This window comes from Oncorhynchus keta, chromosome 15, assembly GCF_023373465.1.
Source record: "Oncorhynchus keta strain PuntledgeMale-10-30-2019 chromosome 15, Oket_V2, whole genome shotgun sequence".
Taxonomy (NCBI): domain Eukaryota; kingdom Metazoa; phylum Chordata; class Actinopteri; order Salmoniformes; family Salmonidae; genus Oncorhynchus; species Oncorhynchus keta.
Window position 1 is genome coordinate 43565623 of NC_068435.1, and position 23914 is coordinate 43589536.

A 23914-nucleotide genomic window follows, 5' to 3' on the forward strand; every position below is an offset into this window, starting at 1 on the left:
GTGTGTGTGTGTGTGTGTGTGTGTGTGTGTGTGTGTGTGTGTGTGTGTGTGTGTGTGTGTGTGTGTGTGTGTGTGTGTGTGTGTGTGTGTGTGTGTGTGTGTGCGAGTGCGCGAGTGCGTGAGTGAGTGGGCAAGGAGAAAAGGTGCTTTGATAGGACATAAAAGGCAATATGAAGTCTATGGAGATGATAGTCTTTCTTTGTGTTTTTTGTAAAGAGCACTGGAACCAAGTCATTTTGTGCTATCAGAATTGTTCAGGTCTGGAGCGATGTTTTGATATGTCACAATGGAGATGTTACACAGATCGATACGCAGACCTTTCAAGGATTGATCTGAGAAGACTCTGTTCTTTGTCCTCTGGCCAGCTGTCATCTTTCTACAGTGTCCCCTCTGTTCATAAATACTAGATATGACGGCTTCTCTCTCTCTCTCCCTCTCTCTCCCTGTCTCTCACACACACACGCACGCACGCACGCACACACACACACACACACACACACACACACACACACACACACACACACACACACACACACACACACACACACACACACACACACACACACACACACACACACACACACACACACACTTATTTTAAATGTTTTCTCTCAGTGAATTGATTATGGCTGATTGAATCAAAGGCTGCCTATCAAATTGCCTTTCTACTTTCTTGTAACATCTTGGCAAAGAACATTCTGTCGTCAGGGCAAATTAGCCCTCTTTCAGAAGTAGCTATCTGTGCTGGGCTCAATTCCAATTCAATGCAGTCAATTCTGGAGATGGAATGAAGTTCCAATTGAAGAATCCACAAGTGCCATTCATTTTAAGAGATTACTTTTTAAATGTCAATCTCTCGAATTGATGGACTTGAAGTGGAATTCACACCCGTCCATCTCCTCTTCTCCCTATTTGACGTTCCCCCGCACAATGCTGCGAATGTGGACCAACCGTCCACTTGGAAACCATCAATAATCGACTGAAACGAATCCTATAAGCTATTAGCATACCATTCAGATAGTAAAGGCTACAATTGAAGTATCCTATCAGGCTGACAAAGCAGCTGCCGCCAGTCACGACCTGCCTCGAGTCCTGCGGTCCTGGTCCATGGTACGCTAGAGCGCGGTAATCAATAAGCGCTTTAATTACGGGAGAGCACGCGGCTTCACGGCGCTTCATGGTTCAGTTCAGCTTAATGCCGCCAGCTGATCCAGAAACAATCTTTTTAGATAGAGGGGTCTTTGCCGCCTCAGTGGCCGCTGGTCACTAGCCTTTCAATAGCTCACAAATTGCCCTCTCTGGCTCTCTCTCCTCATCTTCAAGTTGTTAAAAGGAATTGGGGTAGCAGAGGCATAGAGAGGGTCACTTGCTGTTTTTTTTCTGTTTTTTTGGACTGTAAAAATGCATTTAAAGTACTCAGATCTAGATACTTACACATAGTACAGAATCCAAACAAATGATTTCTTAGTTTTTTTCCCCAAATTATCGCAATAGCTGTGAATTCAGTCATGTCAGTGTCCTCGACAGCAAACAGGTCTCCGTTTATGATGTTTCACTGCACTACCGCTAGATGGCGCACATCTGACAGTGAGTGGATGGTGGCTGAGCTCAAAGAACATGCCTACCCTTTTAATGCTTTGTGCATCTAGACTTAATATCTCCCTCTTCTGGTTTAACTTTGACTTTCTTTCTTTGATCCTACACTTCACAGTGTAACTCCCATTGACCAACAATACAGATCTAGTCTCTCTCTCTCTCTCTCTCTCTCTCTCTCTCTCTCTCTCTCTCTCTGTCTCTCTGCCTCTCTCCCTCTCTCTGTCTCTCTCTGTCTCTCTCTGTCTGTCTGTCTGTGTCTCTGTCTCTGTCTCTGTCTCTCTCTCACACTCTCTCTCTGTCTCTCTCGCACTTGCTTCTAATCATGAACACACTCCTCAGTGCTAACTACCCCCATCTGTCTCTCTCCCTCTCTTTTTTATTATGCCCCTCCCCTATCACTCCTCCCCTTCTTTCCTTTCTCAGTCTTGTCGCTGTGGGGTTAAAAAGGGTCAGAATTTAAACTCTAACTCTGAATTTGTGTATGTGTGTGTGCCTATGAAAGCGCAAGGGCCCCTCTGTTTGGCCTAAATTATAATGAAGGCCTGACCTCTGGGCATTGAGAGGCCCATGTTTGGAAACACAGGCAGCCACTGTGTCCCTTTGGCCCAGCAGGGAGCCTCCTTCTGGGCCCTGTGTCCTCAGGCAAGCCCCTGGATGGACCTGGCCTGCTGATCCTCTGTGTCGAGAGTCCAGCACTGTAGACAGAAGAGACTTGGCTTTGAGCAGCTGGCAGCATAAGGATAAAGAATGACTCATTGCTTATCAGAGAATACTTTCAGTTGTGAGCAAGTATGGATTCCTACCCCACCAAATGTGGACTTGCAGCTAGCTACCCCACCAAATGTGGACTTGCAGCTAGCTACACCACCAAATGTGAACTTGCAGCTAGCTACCCCACCAAATGTGGACTTGCAGCTAGCTACCCACAAAATGTGGACTTGCAGCTAGCTACCCCACCAAATGTGGACTTGCAGCTAGCTACCCCACCAAATGTGAACTTGCAGCTAGCTACACCACCAAATGTGGACTTGTAGCTAGCTACCCCACCAAATGTGGACTTAAAGCTAGCTACCCCACCAAATGTGGACTTAAAGCTAGCTACCCCACCAAATGTGGACCTGCAGCTAGCTACCCCACCAAATGTGAACTTGCAGCTAGCTACCCCACCAAATGTGGACTTGCAGCTACACCACCAAATGTGGACTTGCAACTAGCTACCCCACCAAATGTGGACTTGCAGCTAGCTACCCCACCAAATGTGGACTTGCAGCTAGCTACACCACCAAATGTGGACTTAAAGCTAGCTACCCCACCAAATGTGGACTTAAAGCTTGCAGCTACCCCACCAAATGTGGACCTGCAGCTTGCAGCTACCCCACCAAATGTGGACTTGCAGCTAGCTACCCCACCAAATGTGGACTTGCAGCTAGCTACCCACCAAATGTGGACTTGCAGCTACAAATGTGGACCAAATGTGGACTTGCAGCTACACCACCAAATGTGGACTTGCAGCTACCCCACCAAATGTGGACTTGCAGCTACCCCACCAAATGTGGACTTGCACTTGCTACCCCCACCAAATGCTAGCTACCCCACCAAATGTGGACTTGCAGCTACCCCACCAAATGTGGACTTGCAGCTACCCCACCAAATGTGGACTTGCAGCTACCCCACCAAATGTGGACTTGCAGCTACACCACCAAATGTGGACTTGCAGCTACACCACCAAATGTGGACTTGCAGCTACACCACCAAATGTGGACTTGCAGCTACCCCACCAAATGTGGACTTGCAGCTACCCCACCAAATGTGGACTTGCAGCTACCCCACCAAATGTGGACTTGCAGCTACCCCACCAAATGTGGACTTGCAGCTACCCCACCAAATGTGGACTTGCAGCTACCCACCAAATGTGGACTTGCAGCTACCCCACCAAATGTGGACTTGCAGCTAGCTACCCCACCAAATGTGGACTTGCAGCTAGCTACCCCACCAAATGTGGACTTGCAGCTATCTACCCCACCAAATGTGGACTTGCAGCTATCTACCCCACCAAATGTGGACTTGCAGCTACACCACCAAATGTGGACTTGCAGCTACCCACCAAATGTGGGCTTGCAGCTATCCACCAAATGTGGACTTGCAGCTACCCACCAAATGATGGACTTGCAGCTAGCTACCCCACCAAATGTGGACTTGCAGCTAGCTACCCCACCAAATGTGAATTTGCAGCTAGCTACCCCACCAAATGTGAACTTGCAGCTAGCTACCCCACCAAATGTGGACTTGCAGCTAGCTACCCACCAAATGTGGACTTGCAGCTAGCTACCCCACCAAATGTGGACTTGCAGCTAGCTACCCCACCAAATGTGGACTTGCAGCTAGCTACCCCACCAAATGTGGACTTGAAGCTAGCTACCCCACCAAATGTGGACTTGTGGACAGCTAGCTACCCCACCAAATGTGGACTTGCAGCTATCTACCCCACCAAATGTGGACTTGCAGCTATCTACCCCACCAAATGTGGACTTGCAGCTATCCCACCAAATGTGGACTTGCAGCTAGCTACCCCACCAAATGTGGACTTGCAGCTAGCTACCCCACCAAATGTGGACTTGCAGCTATCCCACCAAATGTGGACTTGCAGCTAGCTACCCCACCAAATGTGGACTTGCAGCTACCCACCAAATGTGGACTTGCAGCTATCTACCCCACCAAATGTGGACTTGCAGCTATCTACCCCACCAAATGTGGACTTGCAGCTACCCCACCAAATGTGGACTTGCAGCTAGCTACCCCACCAAATGTGGGCTTGCAGCTACCCACCAAATGAGGACTTGCAGCTACCCACCAAATGTGGACTTGCAGCTAGCTACCCCACCAAATGTGGACTTGCAGCTAGCTACCCCACCAAATGTGGACTTGCAGCTAGCTACCCCACCAAATGTGGACTTGCAGCTAGCTACCCCACCAAATGTGGACTTGCAGCTAGCTACCCACCAAATGTGGACTTGCAGCTAGCTACCCCACCAAATGTGGACTTGCAGCTAGCTACCCCACCAAATGTGGACTTGCAGCTAGCTACCCCACCAAATGTGGACTTGCAGCTAGCTACCCCACCAAATGTGGACTTGCAGCTAGCTACCCCACCAAATGTGGACTTGCAGCTAGCTACCCCACCAAATGTGGACTTGCAGCTAGCTACCCCACCAAATGTGGACTTGCTGCTAGCTACCCCACCAAATGTGGACTTGCAGCTAGCTACCCCACCAAATGTGGACTTGCAGCTAGCTACCCCACCAAATGTGGACTTGCAGCTAGCTACCCCACCAAATGTGGACTTGCAGCTAGCTACCCACCAAATGTGGACTTGCAGCTAGCTACCCCACCAAATGTGGACTTGCTGCTAGCTACCCCACCAAATGTGGACTTGCAGCTAGCTACCCCACCAAATGTGGACTTGCAGCTAGCTACCCACCAAATGTGGACTTGCAGCTAGCTACCCCACCAAATGTGGACTTGCAGCTAGCTACCCACCAAATGTGGACTTGCAGCTAGCTACCCCACCAAATGTGGACTTGCAGCTAGCTACCCCACCAAATGTGGACTTGCAGCTAGCTACCCCACCAAATGTGGACTTGCAGCTCACTAACAACCCATATTGACAGTGAAAATTGACAGTGAAAATGTTGTGTCCCAATCCCCTCTAGAAAAAACAGGTACACAGGGCCCAATCTGAACCACTGCCACCATCTGTGCTCTAAAGTGCATACAATTTGGTTGCATATGCAACAAAATATTTTGCTGTTAGACAAGGAGTTATTTTGAGAGCACTGTTCAACTGTGAAAAAATCTCTTGTACTGTTGTTTTTGAGTGCCCTCGAGAATTAATCGAGTACAGATTTGTTAGCATCATGGTTTCACGGCTTGCTTGTCGCCCAACCAGACAGAAGCAGGTCAATCAAACAATCAATCAAATGTATTTATAAAGCCCTTTTTACATCAACAAATGTCACAAAGTGTTTATACAGAAACCCAGCCTAAAACCCCAAACAGCAAGCAATGCCGATGTAGATGCACAGTGGCTAGGAAAAACTTCCTAGAAAGACAGGAACCTAGGAAGAAACCAGGCTCTGAGGGGTGGCCAGTCTTCTTCTGGCTATGCTGGGTGGAGATTATACTCTAAGAGTACATAGCCACTAAGGCCAGATTGTTCTTCAAGATGTTCATATATGACCAGCAGCGTCAAATAGTAATTATAGTGGTTGAGAGAGAGAGAGAGAGAGAGAGAGAGAGAGAGAGAGAGAGAGAGAGAGAGAGAACAGTAGGTCTGGGTCAAGGTAGCACGTCCGGTTAACAGCTCAGGGTTCCGTAGCCACAGGCAGAACAGTTGAAACTGGTCATCAGCGCTACCAGATGGAGTCATCATGCCAGGTAGTCCTGATGCATGGTCTTAGGGCTCAGGTCCTCCAGGAGGGGAGGGAGAGAGAATTAGAGGGAGGATACTTAAATTCACACAGGACACCAGATAAGACAGGAGAATTACAACAGATATAACAGATTGATCCTAGCCCCCCGGTACATAGACTATTGCAGCATAGATACTGGAGGCTGAGACAGGGGTGGTTGTGGGACACTGTGGCCCCGTCCAACGATACCTTGGACAGGGCCAACCAGGCAGGACATAACCCCACCTACTTTGCCAAAGCACAGCCCCCTCCCCACTAGAGGGATATCAACAGACTACCAACTTACTACCCTGAATCAAGGCTGAGTATAGCCCATGAAGATATCCTCCACCGCCCGAGGGGGCACAAGACTGGACAGGAAGATCACATCAGTGACTCAACCCACTCAAGTCGAGTATAGCACAAAAAAAGCCTGGCACAACGTGATGCACCCCTCCTAGGGACGGCATTGAAGAGCAGGCCTCCTAGTAAGCCAGTGACTCAGCCACTGTAACAGGGACATAGGCAGAGAGGCAGAGAATCCCAGTGGAGAGGAGGGAGCCGGCCAGGCAGAGACAGCAAGGGCGGTTCGTCATTCCAGTGGGGGAGAAGTGGTGGGGTTGGGGGGCTATAGCAACCTCAGCACTCCTCCTTCACATGGTTATGCTTCAGAACTAACCTGCTCTGGCGCAGGCTAACTCACAGCTAAGTCCACTTACCCTAAATGAAATGACTGAGCCATGAGATGAGGACCAATGGAATCATATTCCCTCCCTCTTGCTATAATTGAGTCATCATCCACTTAGTTTTTGTTTTTTTGTGTTGAGACATATCACATTAGACATTTAGCATTTTCATCTTCACGCAATGTAACACTTTTGTGCATTGAAAAAAGGGTGCATTGACAAGCACAGTAAAGACGGCTTGGAGATAAGTAATAAAATAAAGATGCCCCCTCCAGACAATCCCGCAGGTGAAGATGCCAAATGGGGAAGTCTGCCCATACCATAACCCCACCGCCACCACGGGACAGCAGTCTGCCCATACCATAACCCCACCGCCACCACGGGGGCAGTCTGCCCATACCATAACCCCACCGCCACCACGGGGCACTCTGTTCACAACGTTAACATCAGTATACTGCTCGCCCACACACCGTACACGTGGTCTGCGGTTGTGAGGCAGGTTGGACATACTGCCAAACTCTATAAAAGGATGTTGGAGGTGGTTTATGGTAGAGAAATGAACATTCCATTCCATGCACGCTCCCTGAAAACTTGAGACATCTGTGACATTGCATTGAGAGACAAAACTGCACCTTTTAGAGTGGCCTTTTATTGTCTCCAGCACAAGATGCACCTCTGTAATGACCATGCTGTCTAATCAGCTTCTTCATATGCCACACCTGTCAGGTGGAGGAATTATCTTGGCAAAGGAAAAATGCTCACTACCAAATTTGTGCACAAAAATTGAGCAAAATAAAGCTTTTTGTGCATATGGAACATTTCTGAGATCTTTTATTTCAGCTCATGAAACATGGAACCAACACTTTACATTTTGAGTTGATATTTTTGTTCAGTGTAGCTTGCTTGGTATAATACCCCTCTGGTAACTTTACCAGTATATCTAAATATTTGGTCGCAGAGAAAGAAAGGAAAGAGGTAGCTTCTTCAGGAGCTCAAGAGGATGATAGCAATGAATGAATGACAGATGTCTTGCATGTCATCCTCACAAACCTGACGTTTTCAAAGAGACGGGTACAGTGTTCAACGTACTGCATCTCAATAGGAAAATAGTGCTTTTACTCAATGTAGAAACCCAATATTCCAAAAATGACTTTGTTTTTTCAATGATACTTGAGCTTTTATGATAAACTAATGTATTTCCAGTGTTTATTTATTTATTTTTTTAAAATGTTTTTATTACAACTTTTTTTTTACTACATATACATACAGTCGTGGCCAAAAGTTTTGAGAATGACACAAATATTAATTTCCACAAATGTTGCTGCTTCAGTGTCTTTAGATATTTTTATCAGATGTTACTATGGAATACTGAAGTATAATTACAAGCATTTCATAAGTGTCAAAGGCTTTTATTGACAATTACATGAAGTTGATGCAAAGAGTCAATATTTGCATTGTTGACCCTTCTTTTTGAAGACCTCTGCAATCTGGCCTGGCATGCTGTCAATGAACTTCTGGGCCACATCCTGACTGATGGCAGCCCATTCTTGCATAATCAATGCTTGGAGTTTGTCCATCCGCCTCTTGAGGATTGACCAGAAGTTCTCAATGGAATTAAGGTCTGGGGAGTTTCCTGGCCATGGACCCAACATATCAGCTGTTCCTTGTGTGGCAGGGCTGAAATGCAGTGGAACCGTCTTTTTGTGATTCAGTTCATTTGCATGGCAAAGAGGGACTTTGCAATTCATTGCAATTCATCTGATCACTCTTCATAACATTCTGGAGTTTATGCAAATTGCCATCATACAAACTGAGGCAGCAGACTTTGTGAAAATGAATATTTGTGTCATTCTCAAAACTTTTGGCCACGACTGTACATACATTACATTCACATTTACATTTAAGTCATTTAGCAGACGCTCTTATCCAGAGCGACTTACAAATTGGTGCATTCACCTTATGACATCCAGTGGAAGTCACTTTACAATAGTGCATCTAAATCTTTTAAGGGGGGTGAGAAGGATTACTTTATCCTATCCTAGGTATTCCTTAAAGAGGTGGGGTTTCAGGTGTCTCCGGAAGGTGGTGATTGACTCCGCTGTCCTGGCGTCGTGAGGGAGTGTGTTCCACCATTGGGGAGCCAGAGCAGCGAACAGTTTTGACTGGGCTGAGCGGGAACTGTACTTCCTCAGTGGTAGGGAGGCGAGCAGGCCAGAGGTGGATGAACGCAGTGCCCTTGTTTGGGTGTAGGGCCTGATCAGAGCCTGGAGGTACTGAGGTGCCGTTCCCCTCACAGCTCCGTAGGCAAGCACCATGGTCTTGTAGCGGATGCGAGCTTCAACTGGAAGCCAGTGGAGAGAGCGGAGGAGCGGGGTGACGTGAGAGAACTTGGGAAGGTTGAACACCAGACGGGCTGCGGCGTTCTGGATGAGTTGTAGGGGTTTAATGGCACAGGCAGGGAGCCCAGCCAACAGCGAGTTGCAGTAATCCAGACGGGAGATGACAAGTGCCTGGATTAGGACCTGCGCCGCTTCCTGTGTGAGGCAGGGTCACTCTGCGGATGTTGTAGAGCATGAACCTACAGGAACGGGCCACCGCCTTGATGTTAGTTGAGAACGACAGGGTGTTGTCCAGGATCACGCCAAGGTTCTTAGCGCTCTGGGAGGAGGACACAATGGAGTTGTCAACCGTGATGGCGAGATCATGGAACGGGCAGTCCTTCCCCGGGAGGAAGAGCAGCTCCGTCTTGCCGAGGTTCAGCTTGAGGTGGTGATCCGTCATCCACACTGATATGTCTGCCAGACATGCAGAGATGCGATTCGCCACCTGGTCATCAGAAGGGGGAAAGGAGAAGATTAATTGTGTGTCGTCTGCATAGCAATGATAGGAGAGACCATGTGAGGTTATGACAGAGCCAAGTGACTTGGTGTATAGCGAGAATAGGAGAGGGCCTAGAACAGAGCCCTGGGGGACACCAGTGGTGAGAGCGCGTGGTGAGGGAGACAGATTCTCGCCACGCCACCTGGTAGGAGCGACCTGTCAGGTAGGACGCAATCCAAGCGTGGGCCGCGCCGGAGATGCCCAACTCGGGAGGGTGGAGAGGAGGATCTGATGGTTCACAGTATCGAAGGCAGCCGATAGGTCTAGAAGGATGAGAGCAGAGGAGAGAGAGTTAGCTTTAGCAGTGCGGAGCGCCTCCGTGATACAGAGAAGAGCAGTCTCAGTTGAATGACTAGTCTTGAAACCTGACTGATTTGGATCAAGAAGGTCATTCTGAGAGAGATAGCGGGAGAGCTGGCCAAGGACGGCACGTTCAAGAGTTTTGGAGAGAAAAGAAAGAAGGGATACTGGTCTGTAGTTGTTGATATCGGAGGGATCGAGTGTAGGTTTTTTCAGAAGGGGTGCAACTCTCGCTCTCTTGAAGACGGAAGGGACGTAGCCAGCGGTCAGGGATGAGTTGATGAGCGAGGTGAGGTAAGGGAGAAGGTCTCCGGAAATGGTCTGGAGAAGAGAGGAGGGGATAGGGTCGAGCGGGCAGGTTGTTGGGCGGCCGGCCGTCACAAGACGCGAGATTTCATCTGGAGAGAGGGGGAGAAAGAGGTCAGAGCACAGGGTAGGGCAGTGTGAGCAGAACCAGCGGTGTCGTTTGACTTAGCAAACGAGGATCGGATGTCGTCGACCTTCTTTTCAAAATGGTTGACGAAGTCATCTGCAGAGAGGGAGGAGGGGGGGGAGGAGGATTCAAGAGGGAGGAGAAGGTGGCAAAGAGCTTCCTAGGGTTAGAGGCAGATGCTTGGAATTTAGAGTGGTAGAAAGTGGCTTTAGCAGCAGAGACAGAGGAGGAAAATGTAGAGAGGAGGGAGCGAAAGGATGCCAGGTCCGCAGGGAGGCGAACCTCCATTTCCGCTCGGCTGCCCGGAGCCCTGTTCTGTGAGCTCGCAATGAGTCATCGAGCCACGGAGCGGGGGGAGGACCGAGCCGGCCTGGAAGATAGGGGACATAGAGAGTCAAAGGATGCAGAAAGGGAGGAGAGGAGGGTTGAGGAGGCAGAATCAGGAGATAGGTTGGAGAAGGTTTGAGCAGAGGGAAGAGATGATAGGATGGAAGAGGAGAGAGTAGCGGGGGAGAGAGAGCGAAGGTTGGGACGGCGCGATACCATCCGAGTAGGGGCAGTGTGGGAAGTGTTGGATGAGAGCGAGAGGGAAAAGGATACAAGGTAGTGGTCGGAGACTTGGAGGGGAGTTGCAATGAGGTTAGTGGAAGAACAGCATCTAGTAAAGATGAGGTCGAGCGTATTGCCTGCCTTGTGAGTAGGGGGAAGGTGAGAGGGTGAGGTCAAAAGAGGAAAGGAGTGGAAAGAAGGAGGCAGAGAGGAATGAGTCAAAGGTAGACGTGGGGAGGTTAAAGTCGCCCAGAACTGTGAGAGGTGAGCCGTCCTCAGGAAAGGAGCTTATCAAGACATCAAGCTCATTGATGAACTCTCCGAGGGGACCTGGAGGGCGATAAATGATAAGGATGTTAAGCTTGAAAGGGCTGGTAACTGTGACAGCATGAAATTCCAAGGAGGCGATAGACAGATGGGTAAGGGGAGAAAGAGAGAATGACCACTTGGGAGAGATGAGGATCCCGGTGCCACCACCCCGCTGACCAGAAGCTCTCGGGGTGTGCGAGAACACGTGGGCGGACGAAGAGAGAGCAGTAGGAGTAGCAGTGTTATCTGTGGTGATCCATGTTTCCGTCAGTGCCAAGAAGTTGAGGGACTGGAGGAGGCATAGGCTGAGATGAACTCTGCCTTGTTGGCCGCAGATCGGCAGTTCCAGAGGCTACCGGAGACCTGGAACTCCACGTGGGTCGTGCGCTGGGACCACCAAATTAGGGTGGCAGCGAAACGCGGTGTGGAGCGTTTGTATGGTCTGTGCAGAGAGGAGATAACAGGGATAGACAGACACATAGTTGACAGGCTACAGAAGAGGCTACGCTAATGCAAGGAGATTGGAATGACAAGTGGACTACACGTCTCGAATGTTCAGAAAGTTAAAACGTAGCAAGAATCTTATTGACTAAAATGATTAAAATGATACAGTACTGCTAAAGTAGGCTAGCTGGCAGTGGCTGCATTGTTGACTTTGTAGGCTAGCTGGCAGTGGCTGCGTTGTTGACACTACACTAATCAAGTCGTTCCGTTGAGTGTAATAGTTTCTACAGTGCTGCTATTCGGGGCTAGCTGGCTAGCTAGCAGTGTTGATTACGTTACGTTGCGTTAAAAGAACGACAATAGCTGGCTAGCTAACCTAGAAAATCGCTCTAGACTACACAATTATCTTTGATACACAGAATGTAGCTAGCTATGTAGCTAGCTACGATCAAACAAATCAAACCGTTGTGCTGTAATGAAATGAAATGAAAATGTGATACTACCTGTGGAGCGACGGAATGCGACCGGGTTGTTGAGTGCGGAAGTTCTATTCAGTAGACGTTGGCTAGCTGTTGGCTAGCTAGCAGTGTCTCCTACGTTAAGGACGACAAATAGCTGGCTAGCTAACCTCGGTAAATTAAGATAATCACTCTAAGACTACACGCTCTAAACTACACAATTATCTTGGATACGAAGACAGCAAAGACAACTATGTAGCTAGCTAAGACTACACTAATCAAGTCGTTCAGTTGAGTGTAATAGTTTCTACAGTGCTGCTATTCGGTAGACGGTGGACGTTTGCTAGCTGGCTAGCTGCTGGGCAGATAGCAGTGTAGACTACGTTAGGACGACTTACGAAGTTGCAATAGAAGTGCTGACTGTTTCACTTTGTTGTCCTCTTTCTTTTCCTTTTTCTTCTGTCCTTCTTTTGTCCTTATTTTGTCTTCCTTTCTTCTGTTAACTAGATATTTTTGTTGTTATTCTTTGTAAGCTAGCTAGCTTCTTCCAGGAGAGTCCCTAGCAACTGCTTAGCAACAAGTAAACAATTCTGCTAGCAATTCAGCTAGCTAAGATAACTGTACAATTTTATGAAAAATAGTTAATTTTTCAAAAGTCTGTCTTTTTTGGATACATTTTTGGATACATACATACATTTTACATACACATTTGGCATGCACATATTTACAGTGTTAGGGCACAGCATGTGCTTAATAAGTAGTTAGAATACATATAGACTGTACCTCAATCAATACACAAAATATAACCTGGTGCTCCTATATTTCACGCGGTGATCCTAACTTGTTTAAATTGGGAGCACCAGTGCTACCACTCAAGTGTTTTAATGTAGAGCTCTTGCCACCACATCGGCTTTATCAGATGTTTTCCGATATAAAAGGATCGTTCTCGCCAGAGTGTGTGTACTCTCTGAAATGTAAATATTAATCAGTGAGTGAGATAGCTGTATAGATCACTGGAGACCTGAGGCAGCTGGTAAGCCTGTACACACAAACATACGCAGACACACAAATACACACAAATACACACAAATACACACACACACACACACACACACACACACACACACACACACACACACACACACACACACACACACACACACACACACACACACACACACACACACACACACACACACACACACACACACACACACACACACAGTAGGTGCTGTGGTTATTGGGTACATTAATACAGGTAATGTGATCAGTGCTCAGACACAATGATGTGTTTATATCTCCACGGGGGGAGAGAGGGGGAGGGGGGAGGAAAGAGGATAAGTGAGGGGGAGGGAGGAGAAGAGGGGAGCAGACAGAAAGAGACAGGAAGATGGAGGATGAGGCGGTATGAGAGAGGGGGGGGGGAGCAAGGAGGAGAGGAAGTGTAGCATAGAGACAGATAAAAAGGTGAAGGTGGTGAGAAAGGGGAGAACGGAGAGGAATACCCCCCCCCCCCCCTCTGTCTGGCTGTGTGTCAATCTGATTATGGAACAATCAGACGTGAGAGAGAATCACTACGGCTATCACCCTTCCAACCCCGCCGGGTTAAATTAATTACACCTCACACACACATGTATGCATGGAGATGGATGAGTCTGGCTCACAGTCAGTGTAGTATTACGTGTGTGTGTGTGTGTGTTTGTGTGCATGAGTGATTGAGAGAGAGTTATGTGTGATGAATGATAATGCATTTACTCCCCCTCATGAGAGTGTGTTCACTATTCAGACATCTAGACTTGGTGATGGTCCTAGAACACACCTCCGGGAACCAGTGACCAGCTTATCCAACACACACACACACACACACACACACTGCAGAGTGCCCAATAACCATTACTGTGCCTCTCACATATTTCTCTCTCCATCTCTGCTCCTCTCTCTCTCTCTCTCTCTCTCTCTCATAAATCTCTATCTCTCTCTGTCCCCTCACTCTTCCCCTGTCTGTATTAACTTTCACTCTTCTCCCTCCATCTGTCACTCTATCTAGTGTTCCTTTATCTCCTTCTCTCTGTTGCTCTCTCCTGTTCTCTCTCTCATATCTCTCTATCCCTTTCTCTCTCCTTCTGTACCATTTTTCCTCTCTTCTGCTCTCTCTCTCTCTCTCTCTCTCTCGCTCTCAGTAATGGGTCTAATTTGTTTAGCACACACAGTGTGTGTCCATTAGCGCAGGCCTCTCTGTGCCGAGAGAGATGGTGACAAATCATGTGTGTGTGTGTGTGTGTGGCTAGATACACATGTATATCTCTCTCTCCTAGGTCTGCCGGCGGATACAATGGATGAGGGGAGAGATTGTGAACGTTTGGTTACATATTAAATAAACCCTTTCATCTTACATGTTCTGCCCTTGTTCGAAACTCCTTTGTGATGATATATCAGTTTAATTGGAGACGAGAGGAAGAATCACTGGAAAAGAGGAGTACAGTGGAGCGCGAGCGGCAGAATGACTGATTGACATCCCTCATACAATCAAATTAATCTTTATCTCGCTCTGGACATCCCTCCATCGATAGGGCTCTTAACAAGCAGGATATGATTGCAGTTTCCCCTGACTCAACAGTCTGCACTGCCAACTGCCTGTCACTCAGGCCCTCAGATCCGTGTGGGGGAGATTACAGGCACAAAATGGCGTCCATCAGCAGTGCTCCTTCACGGCAGTTTCATTTGTCCACCTGTCAGATTCACTGATAGCTCCGCCAGTCTGTCCCAGTCATGTCACCCATGATACAAGTCTGTATTAGACATCCATCCATGTCTAAGGATGTTGGGAGATGACGTGGAAACAGTGAGCACCGTTCCCATCAAGTAGGTTTCGGTTTTGCTAGGGCAGCGTTTCCCAAACTCGGTGGTGCACGTTCTGTTTTTTTCCCTAACATTACACAGCTGATTCAATTATCAAAGCTTGATGATTAGTTGATAATTTAAATCAGCTGTGTAGTGCTAGGGCAAAACAATGAAAACGTGCACCACTTGGGACTCTGTGCTAGGGCGTTGTAGATGGGAGTTTGTTGTAGACGAGAATGGCAGATGGGCATCTGCCTCTGTTGCCAAAGGTTGCATGTTCAAATCCAGCAATAGAAAGTTGTTTTTGAGATTTTAGCTTTAAGCCTATCCCAAACCTTGAACCGATACCTTAACCATCCGGAGTTAATGTCTAAACTTAACCCTAATCTTAAAAATGTGGAGTTAATGCCTCAACTTAACCTTAAACTCTTAGAAATTTGACGTTTGGAACAATGTAACGGCTGTCTTGGGAAGAAGGAGAGGACCAAAGCGCAGCGTGCTTAGTGTTCATCTTTTTAATAAGAAACTGAACACTTCAAAAATACAAAACAACAAAGTGACAACCGAAACAGTTCTATCTGGTGCAGACACACAAAGACTGAAAATAACCACCCACAGAACATGAAGGAAAACAGGCTACCTAAATATGGTTCTCAATCAGGGACAACGATAGACAGCTGCCTCTGATTGAGAACCATATCAGGCCAAACGCAGACATAGAAAACATAGAAAAAGTAACATAGACAACCCACCCAACTCACGCCCTGACCATACTAAACAAAGACAAAAACAAAGGAACTAAGGTCAGAACGTGACAAACAACTTTGAAATGTACTTTGAAATGTAACGTTTAAGAAACGTCTAATTCTGACGAGAGACTGTGAGACCTTGTTGCAGTGTCCGCCTTGCTTCTAAGGGTGTGCGTTCTTTATTTCTTTACTCCCCGAGGCTCATGAACATGATACAGGAAAGGAAGGTCAGTTTTTATCAAATATTAAACAATGACTCGTTATGTAAGTGAACCTTTCCCCAGCAGTATGTGTTTGTGTTTGTGTGTCCAGTCTTCCCCTTCCCAGCTGCACAACTGCAGCGTAGGTATGGACAAGAAGTCAGGTACGCACTTGAAGGATGGCGGAGAGAGAGAACGACGGGAGAGGAAGAGACTGTTTTTCTTTCTGTCTTTGTAGGGACAGCTGAGCGGGCGAAGAGGAGGAGATCTATTCTCTCTTCACTTTCTCTCTTCGCGAGTAGCAGCATGAAGAGGTTAGAGCGGACTCTCTCTATCTCTGTCTGCCAGAGCCGTTGGAGAGCAGTGGTCTCCATGCATCCCAAATGGCACCCTGTTCCCTATGGGCCCTGGTCAAAAGTAGTGTAGTACATAGGGAATAGGGTGGCATTTGGGACTGATCCTCTGTCTTTGTGGAGGAGGCTGGATAACAGTCTGGCCTGAGGTTGAGGGGCTGGGGATTGGGGTACTGCATTGGGGGCCCGTGGAGGAGGATGGGGGTTAGAGGGGCTGAGGGCTGTGTCTGCCCCAGCCAAGAGGAGGCAGGCGGGGGCAAGGTTGGCTTTGTGCACTGGCCTTTCCCACACTCCCACTCACCTTTTGTGTGGCGGCACTGTGAGCTTCTCTGACATGACGAATCGCCCTGTCTGCCTGTGTGTGCGTGTGCGGGTGTGTGTGTGTGAAAGAGAGAAAGTGAATGCGAGAAAGAGAAAGAGCTGTGTGTGTATATGTCCCTAGAGAGATAGAGAAAGCGTGTGTGCATACGTGATAGGTAGTGTGTGTTTGAGAAAGAGTGAGACAGAAAGAGAGCGAAGCTAAGCACAGAGAGAGAGCGAGAGAGAGAGAGAGACCAACACTCGCTTTTTCTTTTTTAGTCAGAGCCAGGGGTGTTCCTTCTTACCCAGACCTAGGCAGCAGTTCTTCCTAAAGGCCCTCACTGCTCACTAGCCTGATTAGGGCTGGAAGTCTTTCTTTCTGGTTAATGCCAGTTCCAAGCTGTCAGCCATTTAGCCTTCAGCCTGCCACAATAGAGACATTACCACATGACTGAGTCTGAAAGAGGGAGAGAAAAGGAGGGAGTGGGGGGGAGACCCCAGAATGAGTTTTGGGGTCTGGGCTTGACTAGGCAGATGACCCTGTCATCACCTCTGCACCCCTATCAGTCCCCCCAAGCTTACTCCTCTTCTATATTTATGTGTATGAGGTTGAAAGAAACTCTTTTGGGAACTCTGCTCCACCTGTATTTTGTTGTGATCTCCCTTAATCAATCACCCCTGGTTGTAGTGGCAAATTGTTTTGCATTTTTTGTCGAACACTCTTGTTAAAAGCGCCAGCAACCAGGGTTCGTTTTTGGTGCTCATTTGGGAAGCAAACTGACCTACAGAGGGTGAAGGCTGAGAGACAGGAGTTCACAGTTCACTTTGAATGAAAGAGGAATAGAACAGGGAGAGAACAAGTGAGAACAAGTGAAAGAAGGTTCCGTGCTTTTTTTTTTAGAAAGGGACGGAGAGAAAGAGGAAGCAAGAGAGTGTCAAGTTATTTCCTTCTGGAGATGAACGCTAAGCCTCAGGGAAGATCAAACATCCGAAAGAGAGAGACAGAGGCACACAGAGAAGATGGGGGAGGGAAAGAATGACAGAAAACTCTCATGTGGCTTACTTGGGTCCATGTGTCCATTTGTATGAAGCCCTTCAGACGCCGTTTGCTGTTGGAGCACTTTGCACGGGGTTCACCTATAGAAGCTTGTCTGCTTCCGCAAGCGCCTACTCCGGTGTGTGTGTGGTGGGGGGTAGTGACCCGGGTTTAAGAGGCACATCACGTTGTCACCGTTGGAATGCATGACAGCGCACTGTTTTGTCACCAGATGGACGACTGAATGCAGCTTCATGGCAGAAGGGAAAAGGAGAAAAGAAAAGAAAAAAGTAGAGACAAAAAAAACAACTGCTTGTTTTTCTCTCCCAGCACCCAACTCGGGAAATTAGGTCATCTGAGTAAAGCTGGCACACGGAACCAATCGTCATCATAATTGGATCCCGTAACAAATTTCTGGAAGCAGTGCGCTGTACACACACACACACAGCACAAACCGAAGGTTGAGATATAGGGGGAAACGGCATAAATCAGTGTGTGTTTGACGTTTTTATGGGTCTTTCAGGAGCCTCATTTCGGACAGAAGTGCGCTGAAGATATGCTATCCGCGGTAAATATAATTGTGGTCGTGACCCAGCGTTAATCATCCAAACCTGTCTGCGGTGAACTAGAACACTATTTAGCAGCTGGAACACAGGGCAAAGATGTCCGGACAGCATTCAATAGTCTATGATTCATAACTGATTTAGATAATAACCTACAATTCTTCTTTAAAAAAAAAAAAAATCTTGGTTAAAATGAAATCGACCAGCAGCAACGTTGATGCAACCCTGTTGAGGTATAGGCCTAACACCTCGATCACACTGACAGCGACATTGCCTTTTGGTTCACCAGAGGTACATTCATTTCCAATGGAAGGCCCCGTTTGCCTTGCTGCATTGCAGAGGCAGTTGCATATGTGGTGCATATGCATAGCCGCGGGATGTAGGGGCGCTGAGGGTGCTGCAGAAAAATATACGAATCAACCACCACCCCCAAAACGACTTCCCGCTGCTATGTGCATACGTTGGATTTATCAAACCTATGCCTCAAACTGTGTGCGTCGACGGCTTGACAGAAATGGTAGCAGAAGGTGAATGTTGAACTTTTGTTGCACACATATCCAGATTATGCTGCGTTCCATTCTGAGCAACGACGCTGTAGGTGTGATGTCCGATGTCCACCTGATGCATATGTAACCGACTGCCTCGATTCGGTCTTATGTAGCAAAATTTGAAATTGTGTTTTGTACATTGGATAAAAGTAGTGACTCGGGGGGGCCTCCCGAGTGGCGCAGCGGTCTAAGGCACTGCATCATGGTGCTTGAGTTGTCACTACAGATCCGTGTTCGATCCCAGGCAGACAACCGGACGTGACTGGGAATTCCATAGGGTGGCTCACAATTGGCCCAGCATCATCCTGGTTAGGGGAGGGTTTAGCCGTGGGGGCTTTACATGGCTCATGGCACTTTAGCGACTCCTTGTGGCGGACCGGGTGCCTTCCGTGGTCAGTTGAACAGTGTTTCCTCTGACACATTGGTGCAGTTAGCTTGCGGGTTGGTGTTAAGGAGCATTTTAAAAGGCTAATTGATCATTAGAAAACCCTTTTGCAATTATGTTAGCACAGCTGAAAACTGTTCTTCTGATTAAAGAAGCAATTAAACTGGCCTTTAGACTAGTTGAGTATCTGGAGCATTAGCATTTGTGGGTTTGATTACAGGCTCAAAAAAGCCAGAAACAAATAACTTTCTTCTGAAACTCGTCAAACTATTCTTGTTCTGAGAAATGAAGGCCATTCCATGCGAGAAATTACCAAGAAACTGCAGATCTCGTACATCCCTGTGTACTACTCCCTTCACAGAACAGCGCGAACTGACCCTAACCAGAATAGAAAGAGGAGTTTGAGGCCCCGGTGCACAACTGAGCAAGAGGACAAGTACATTAGAGTGTCTAGTTTGGGAAACAGATGCCTCACAAGTCCTCAACTGGCAAATAGTTCCCGCAAAACACCAGTCTCAACGTCAACATTGAAAAGGCGATGCTGGCCTTCTAGGCAGAGTTGCAAAGAAAAAGCCATATCTCAGACTGGCCAATAAAAGAAAAAGATTAAGATGGGCAAAAGAACACAGGCACAGTGAACGCTATCCTGATTGCCAGGCTTCCGTGTTGGATGCGCGCTGTGTTAAGAAGCAGTGCGGGTTGTGTTCCGGAGGGCGCATTGCTTTCGACCTTCATCTCGCTCTCCCGAGCCCGTACGGGAGTTGTAGCGATGAGACAAGATAGTAACTACTAACAATTGGATACCATGAAATTGGGGAGAAAAGGGTGTAAAATTCAACAAAAAAAGAGCTAGCTAGTTGGAGTCTGTGTATGTACTTCTGTTTGTACCACATAAACCAAAGCATGAGTTGAAAGTATTGAAAGCATTGCGGCAGTACGCCTCAGCAGTACGCCTCAGCAGTACGCCTCATGTCCACCAGATGTATCAAACTCTTTGCGTTCTGGTGAAAGTTATTCATTTTCATTGGAGCAGTCCACAACGCTACTTTGGGGTGCTCCACTAACGCTTCGAACACACCAACAGAGTCGTTGTGCAAAATAGCATGCAGCATCATCTGGATTAGAGGTTGACCGATTATGATTTTTCAACGCCGATACTGATACCAATTATTGGAGGGCCAAAAAAAGCCAGTGCTGATTGATCGGCCGATTTTTACATGTATATTTGTAATAATGACAATTACAACAACACACTTTTATTTTAACTTAATATAATACACAAATATAATCAACTTAGTCTCAAATGAATAATGAAACATGTTCAATTGGGTTTAAATGATGCAAAAACACAGTGTTGGAGAAGAAAGTAAAAGTGCAATATATGTGCCAAGTAAAAAAGCTAACGTCTAAGTTCATGAGAACATATGAAAACATATGAAAGCTGGTGGTTCCTTTTAACATGACTCTTTAATATTCTCAATTAAGAAGTTTTAGGTTGTAGTTATTATTGGAATTAGAGGACTATTTCTCTCTATACCATTTGTATTTCATATACCTTTGACTATTGGATGTTCTTATTGGCACATTACATTACATTACATTTAAGTCATTTAGCAGACGCTCTTATCCAGAGCACTATAGTATTGCCAGCCTAATCTCGGGAGCTGATAGACTTGAAGTCATAAACAGAGCTGTGCTTCAAGCATTGCGAAGAGCTGCTGGCAAACGCAGGAAAGTGCTGTTTGAATGAATGCTTACGAGCCTGCTACTGCCTCTCAGTCAGACTGCTCAGACTGCTTTATCAAAGTTAGTTATAATATAAAAAACACACAGAAATTCATTCAAATGTCGAAACTATCATTTCGAAAACCAAAAATTTGTTCTTTCAGTGAAATACAGGACCGTTCCGTATTGTTTTTACCTTTATTTAACCAGGCAAGTCAGTTAAGAACAAATTCTTATTTTCAATGAACTGCCTGTTCAGGGGCAGAATGACAGATTTGTACCTTGTCAGCTCGGGGGTTTGAACTCACAACCTTCCGGTTACTAGTCCAACGCTCTAACCACTAGGCTACCCTGCCGCCAAATTTCATCAAACAGGTGGCAACCCTAAGTCTAAATATTGCTGTTACATTGCACAACATTCATTGTTATGTCATAATTATGTACAGTTCTGGCAAATGAATTACGGTCTTTGTTAGGAAGAAATGGTCTTCACACAGTTCGCAACGAGCCAGGCGGCCCAAACTGCTGCATGGACCTGTAAGGGTTTTTGTCCTCCTCTTCTGAGGAGGAGTAGTGAGAAGGATCGGAGGACCAATGCCGCAGCGTGGTAAGTGTCCATAATGTTTATTCAAACACAACAGAACACTGGAACAAAACAATAAACGTGAATAAACTAAACAGTCCCCTGTGGTAACAAACACTGACACGGAAGACAAACACCCACAACTCAAAAGTGAAACCAGGCTACCTTAGTAAGACTCTCAATCACGGACAACTATTGACAGCTGCCTCTGATTGAGAACCATACTAGGCCAAACACAGAAATCCCAAATTATAGAAAAGAGAATATAGACAACTCACGCAACTCACACCCTGACCATACTAAAACAAAGATATAATAACAGAACTAAGGTCAGAACGGGACATTACCCTGACTCTGCTTGCACTGGAAAGCAAGGGAAGTGACACAATTGACCTAGTTAATATTCAATCAATCAATCAATCAATCAAATGTTATTTATATAGCCCTTCGTACATCAGCTGATATCTCAAAGTACTGTACAGAAACCCAGCCTAAAACCCCAAACAGCAAGCAATGCAGGTGTAGAAGCACGGTGGCTAGGAAAAACTCCCTAGAAAGGCCAAAACCTAGGAAGAAACCTAGAGAGGAACCAGGCTATGTGGGGTGGCCAGTCCTCTTCTGGCTGTGCCGGCTAACATTAAAATAACTAAATATGCAGGTTTAAAAATACATACTTCTGTGTATTGATTTTAAGAAAGGCATTGATGTTCATGGTTAGGTACACTGGTGCAACGATTGTGCTTTTTTCGCGAATGTGCTTTTGTTAAATCATCACCAGTCTGGCGAAGTAGGCTGTGATTTGATGATAATTTAACAGGCACCGCATTGATTATATGCAACTCGGGACAAGCTAGTTAAACTAGCAATATCATCAACCATGTGTAGTTAACTCGTGATTATGTTAAGATTGATTGTTTTTTATAAGACAAGTTTAACGCTAGCTAGCAACTTACCTTCTTGGCTCCTTGCTGCACTCGCGTAACAGGTGGTCAGCCTGCCACGCAGTCTCCTCGTGGAGTGCAGTGGAATCGGCCATGATCAGCATCCAAAAATGAATGAAAACTTGAAATCGAACCTAATTAAATCAGTCAATTTCTAAATCCAATTTATGCACCACACCGAACGCACTGCAACTGCCTCTGCAACGCAATGCAGTGTTTCAGTGGAAATGAATGTAATTATGGTGTACCGAAATGCTGCTGTACGCATGCGTTCGATATTTTCAACTGGTGTACACACTCACACACAGACACACACACACACACACACACACACACACACACACACTCCAACTAGCTGGCTTTAAGCTAGTTGAAAAGCGAAGCACATGCAGTCAAGTACGGACAATAAGGCTAGACATCCAGCAAAGTTAAACCATAACACCTTGATCACACGTACAGCGTCATTGCATTTTGGTACAAAACTTTAGACGGTCCCCTCGCCAATACCCAGGCGCGAACCAGGGACCCTCTGCACACATCAACGCCAGTCACCCACGAAGCATCGTTACCCATCGCTCCACAAAAGCCACGGCCCTTGCAGAGCAAGGGGAACCACCACTTCAAGGTCTCAGAGCAAGTGATGTCACCGATGGAAACGCTATTTAGCGCTGCGCCACCGCTAACTAGCCGTGACCGCTAGCCGTTTCACATCCGTTACACCAGAAGTACACTACATTCATTTCCAATGGAACGCTACGTTTGCCTTGAAGCATTGCGTTGCAGAGGCAGTTGCAGTGAGTTCGGTGTGGTGCATAAAATGGATGGATCAAAATATGGATCAAATTGTATGTGTAGACTACCGGCTTGACAGAAATGGTAGCAGAAGGTGAATGTTGGTGGATATGTGTGCCACAAAAGTTCAACAGTCACCTTTTGCTACTATTTCTGTCAAGTCCACGCATACAATTTGACCACACAGAACGCATTGCAACTCTGCCTCTGCAACGCAATGCTGCAGTTCCATTGGAAATGAATGTACTTCCTGTGTAGTTGGTTGCCTAGCACACCTTCGGCGTCATGCATCATATTCTATGCGTAGACGGCTTGACAGAAATGGTAGCAAAAAAGTGAACGTTGAACTTTTGCTGCACTCATATCCAGATGATGCTGCGTACGATGTTATGCAATGATGCTGTCGGTGTGATTGAGGCGTGTCTGTTGGATGCTGCGGACACAATGGATGGAGGTTCTAATAAGGAATTAACTGCGGGGTTGACATCAATTTAGTAGGTTTACCGAAACAGAAAGAACACACACACACACACACACACACGCACACACACACACACACACACACACACACACACACACACACACACACACACACACACACACACACACACACACACACACACACACACACACACACACACACGGGAAGCAAAGCGAGAGGGGTACATCTGTCCTGTTAAAATGCTTGTGCTCTCTCCGTGGTGCTGAATTCCCTGCCGGCTGTTTCGGTCTGGTGTGTTAAAAAGCAGAAGATTGAGGTTGACCTCGCGCATTCTCCCCCTTCCCCACTCTTCA

General features: G+C 46.8%; 1 protein-coding gene across 1 annotated transcript in view; it reads right to left on the minus strand.

The window, feature by feature from the left end:
- Positions 1-8754: 8754 nt before the first annotated feature.
- Positions 8755-23914, minus strand: part of LOC127907673 (uncharacterized) — a 308290-nt gene continuing 293130 nt past the window's right edge. The window contains exon 2 of the mRNA XM_052464202.1: positions 8755-9252. Coding sequence (XP_052320162.1) covers positions 8764-9252 — 489 coding nt within the window. The 3' untranslated portion in view covers positions 8755-8763. The remainder of the gene's footprint in view (positions 9253-23914) is intronic.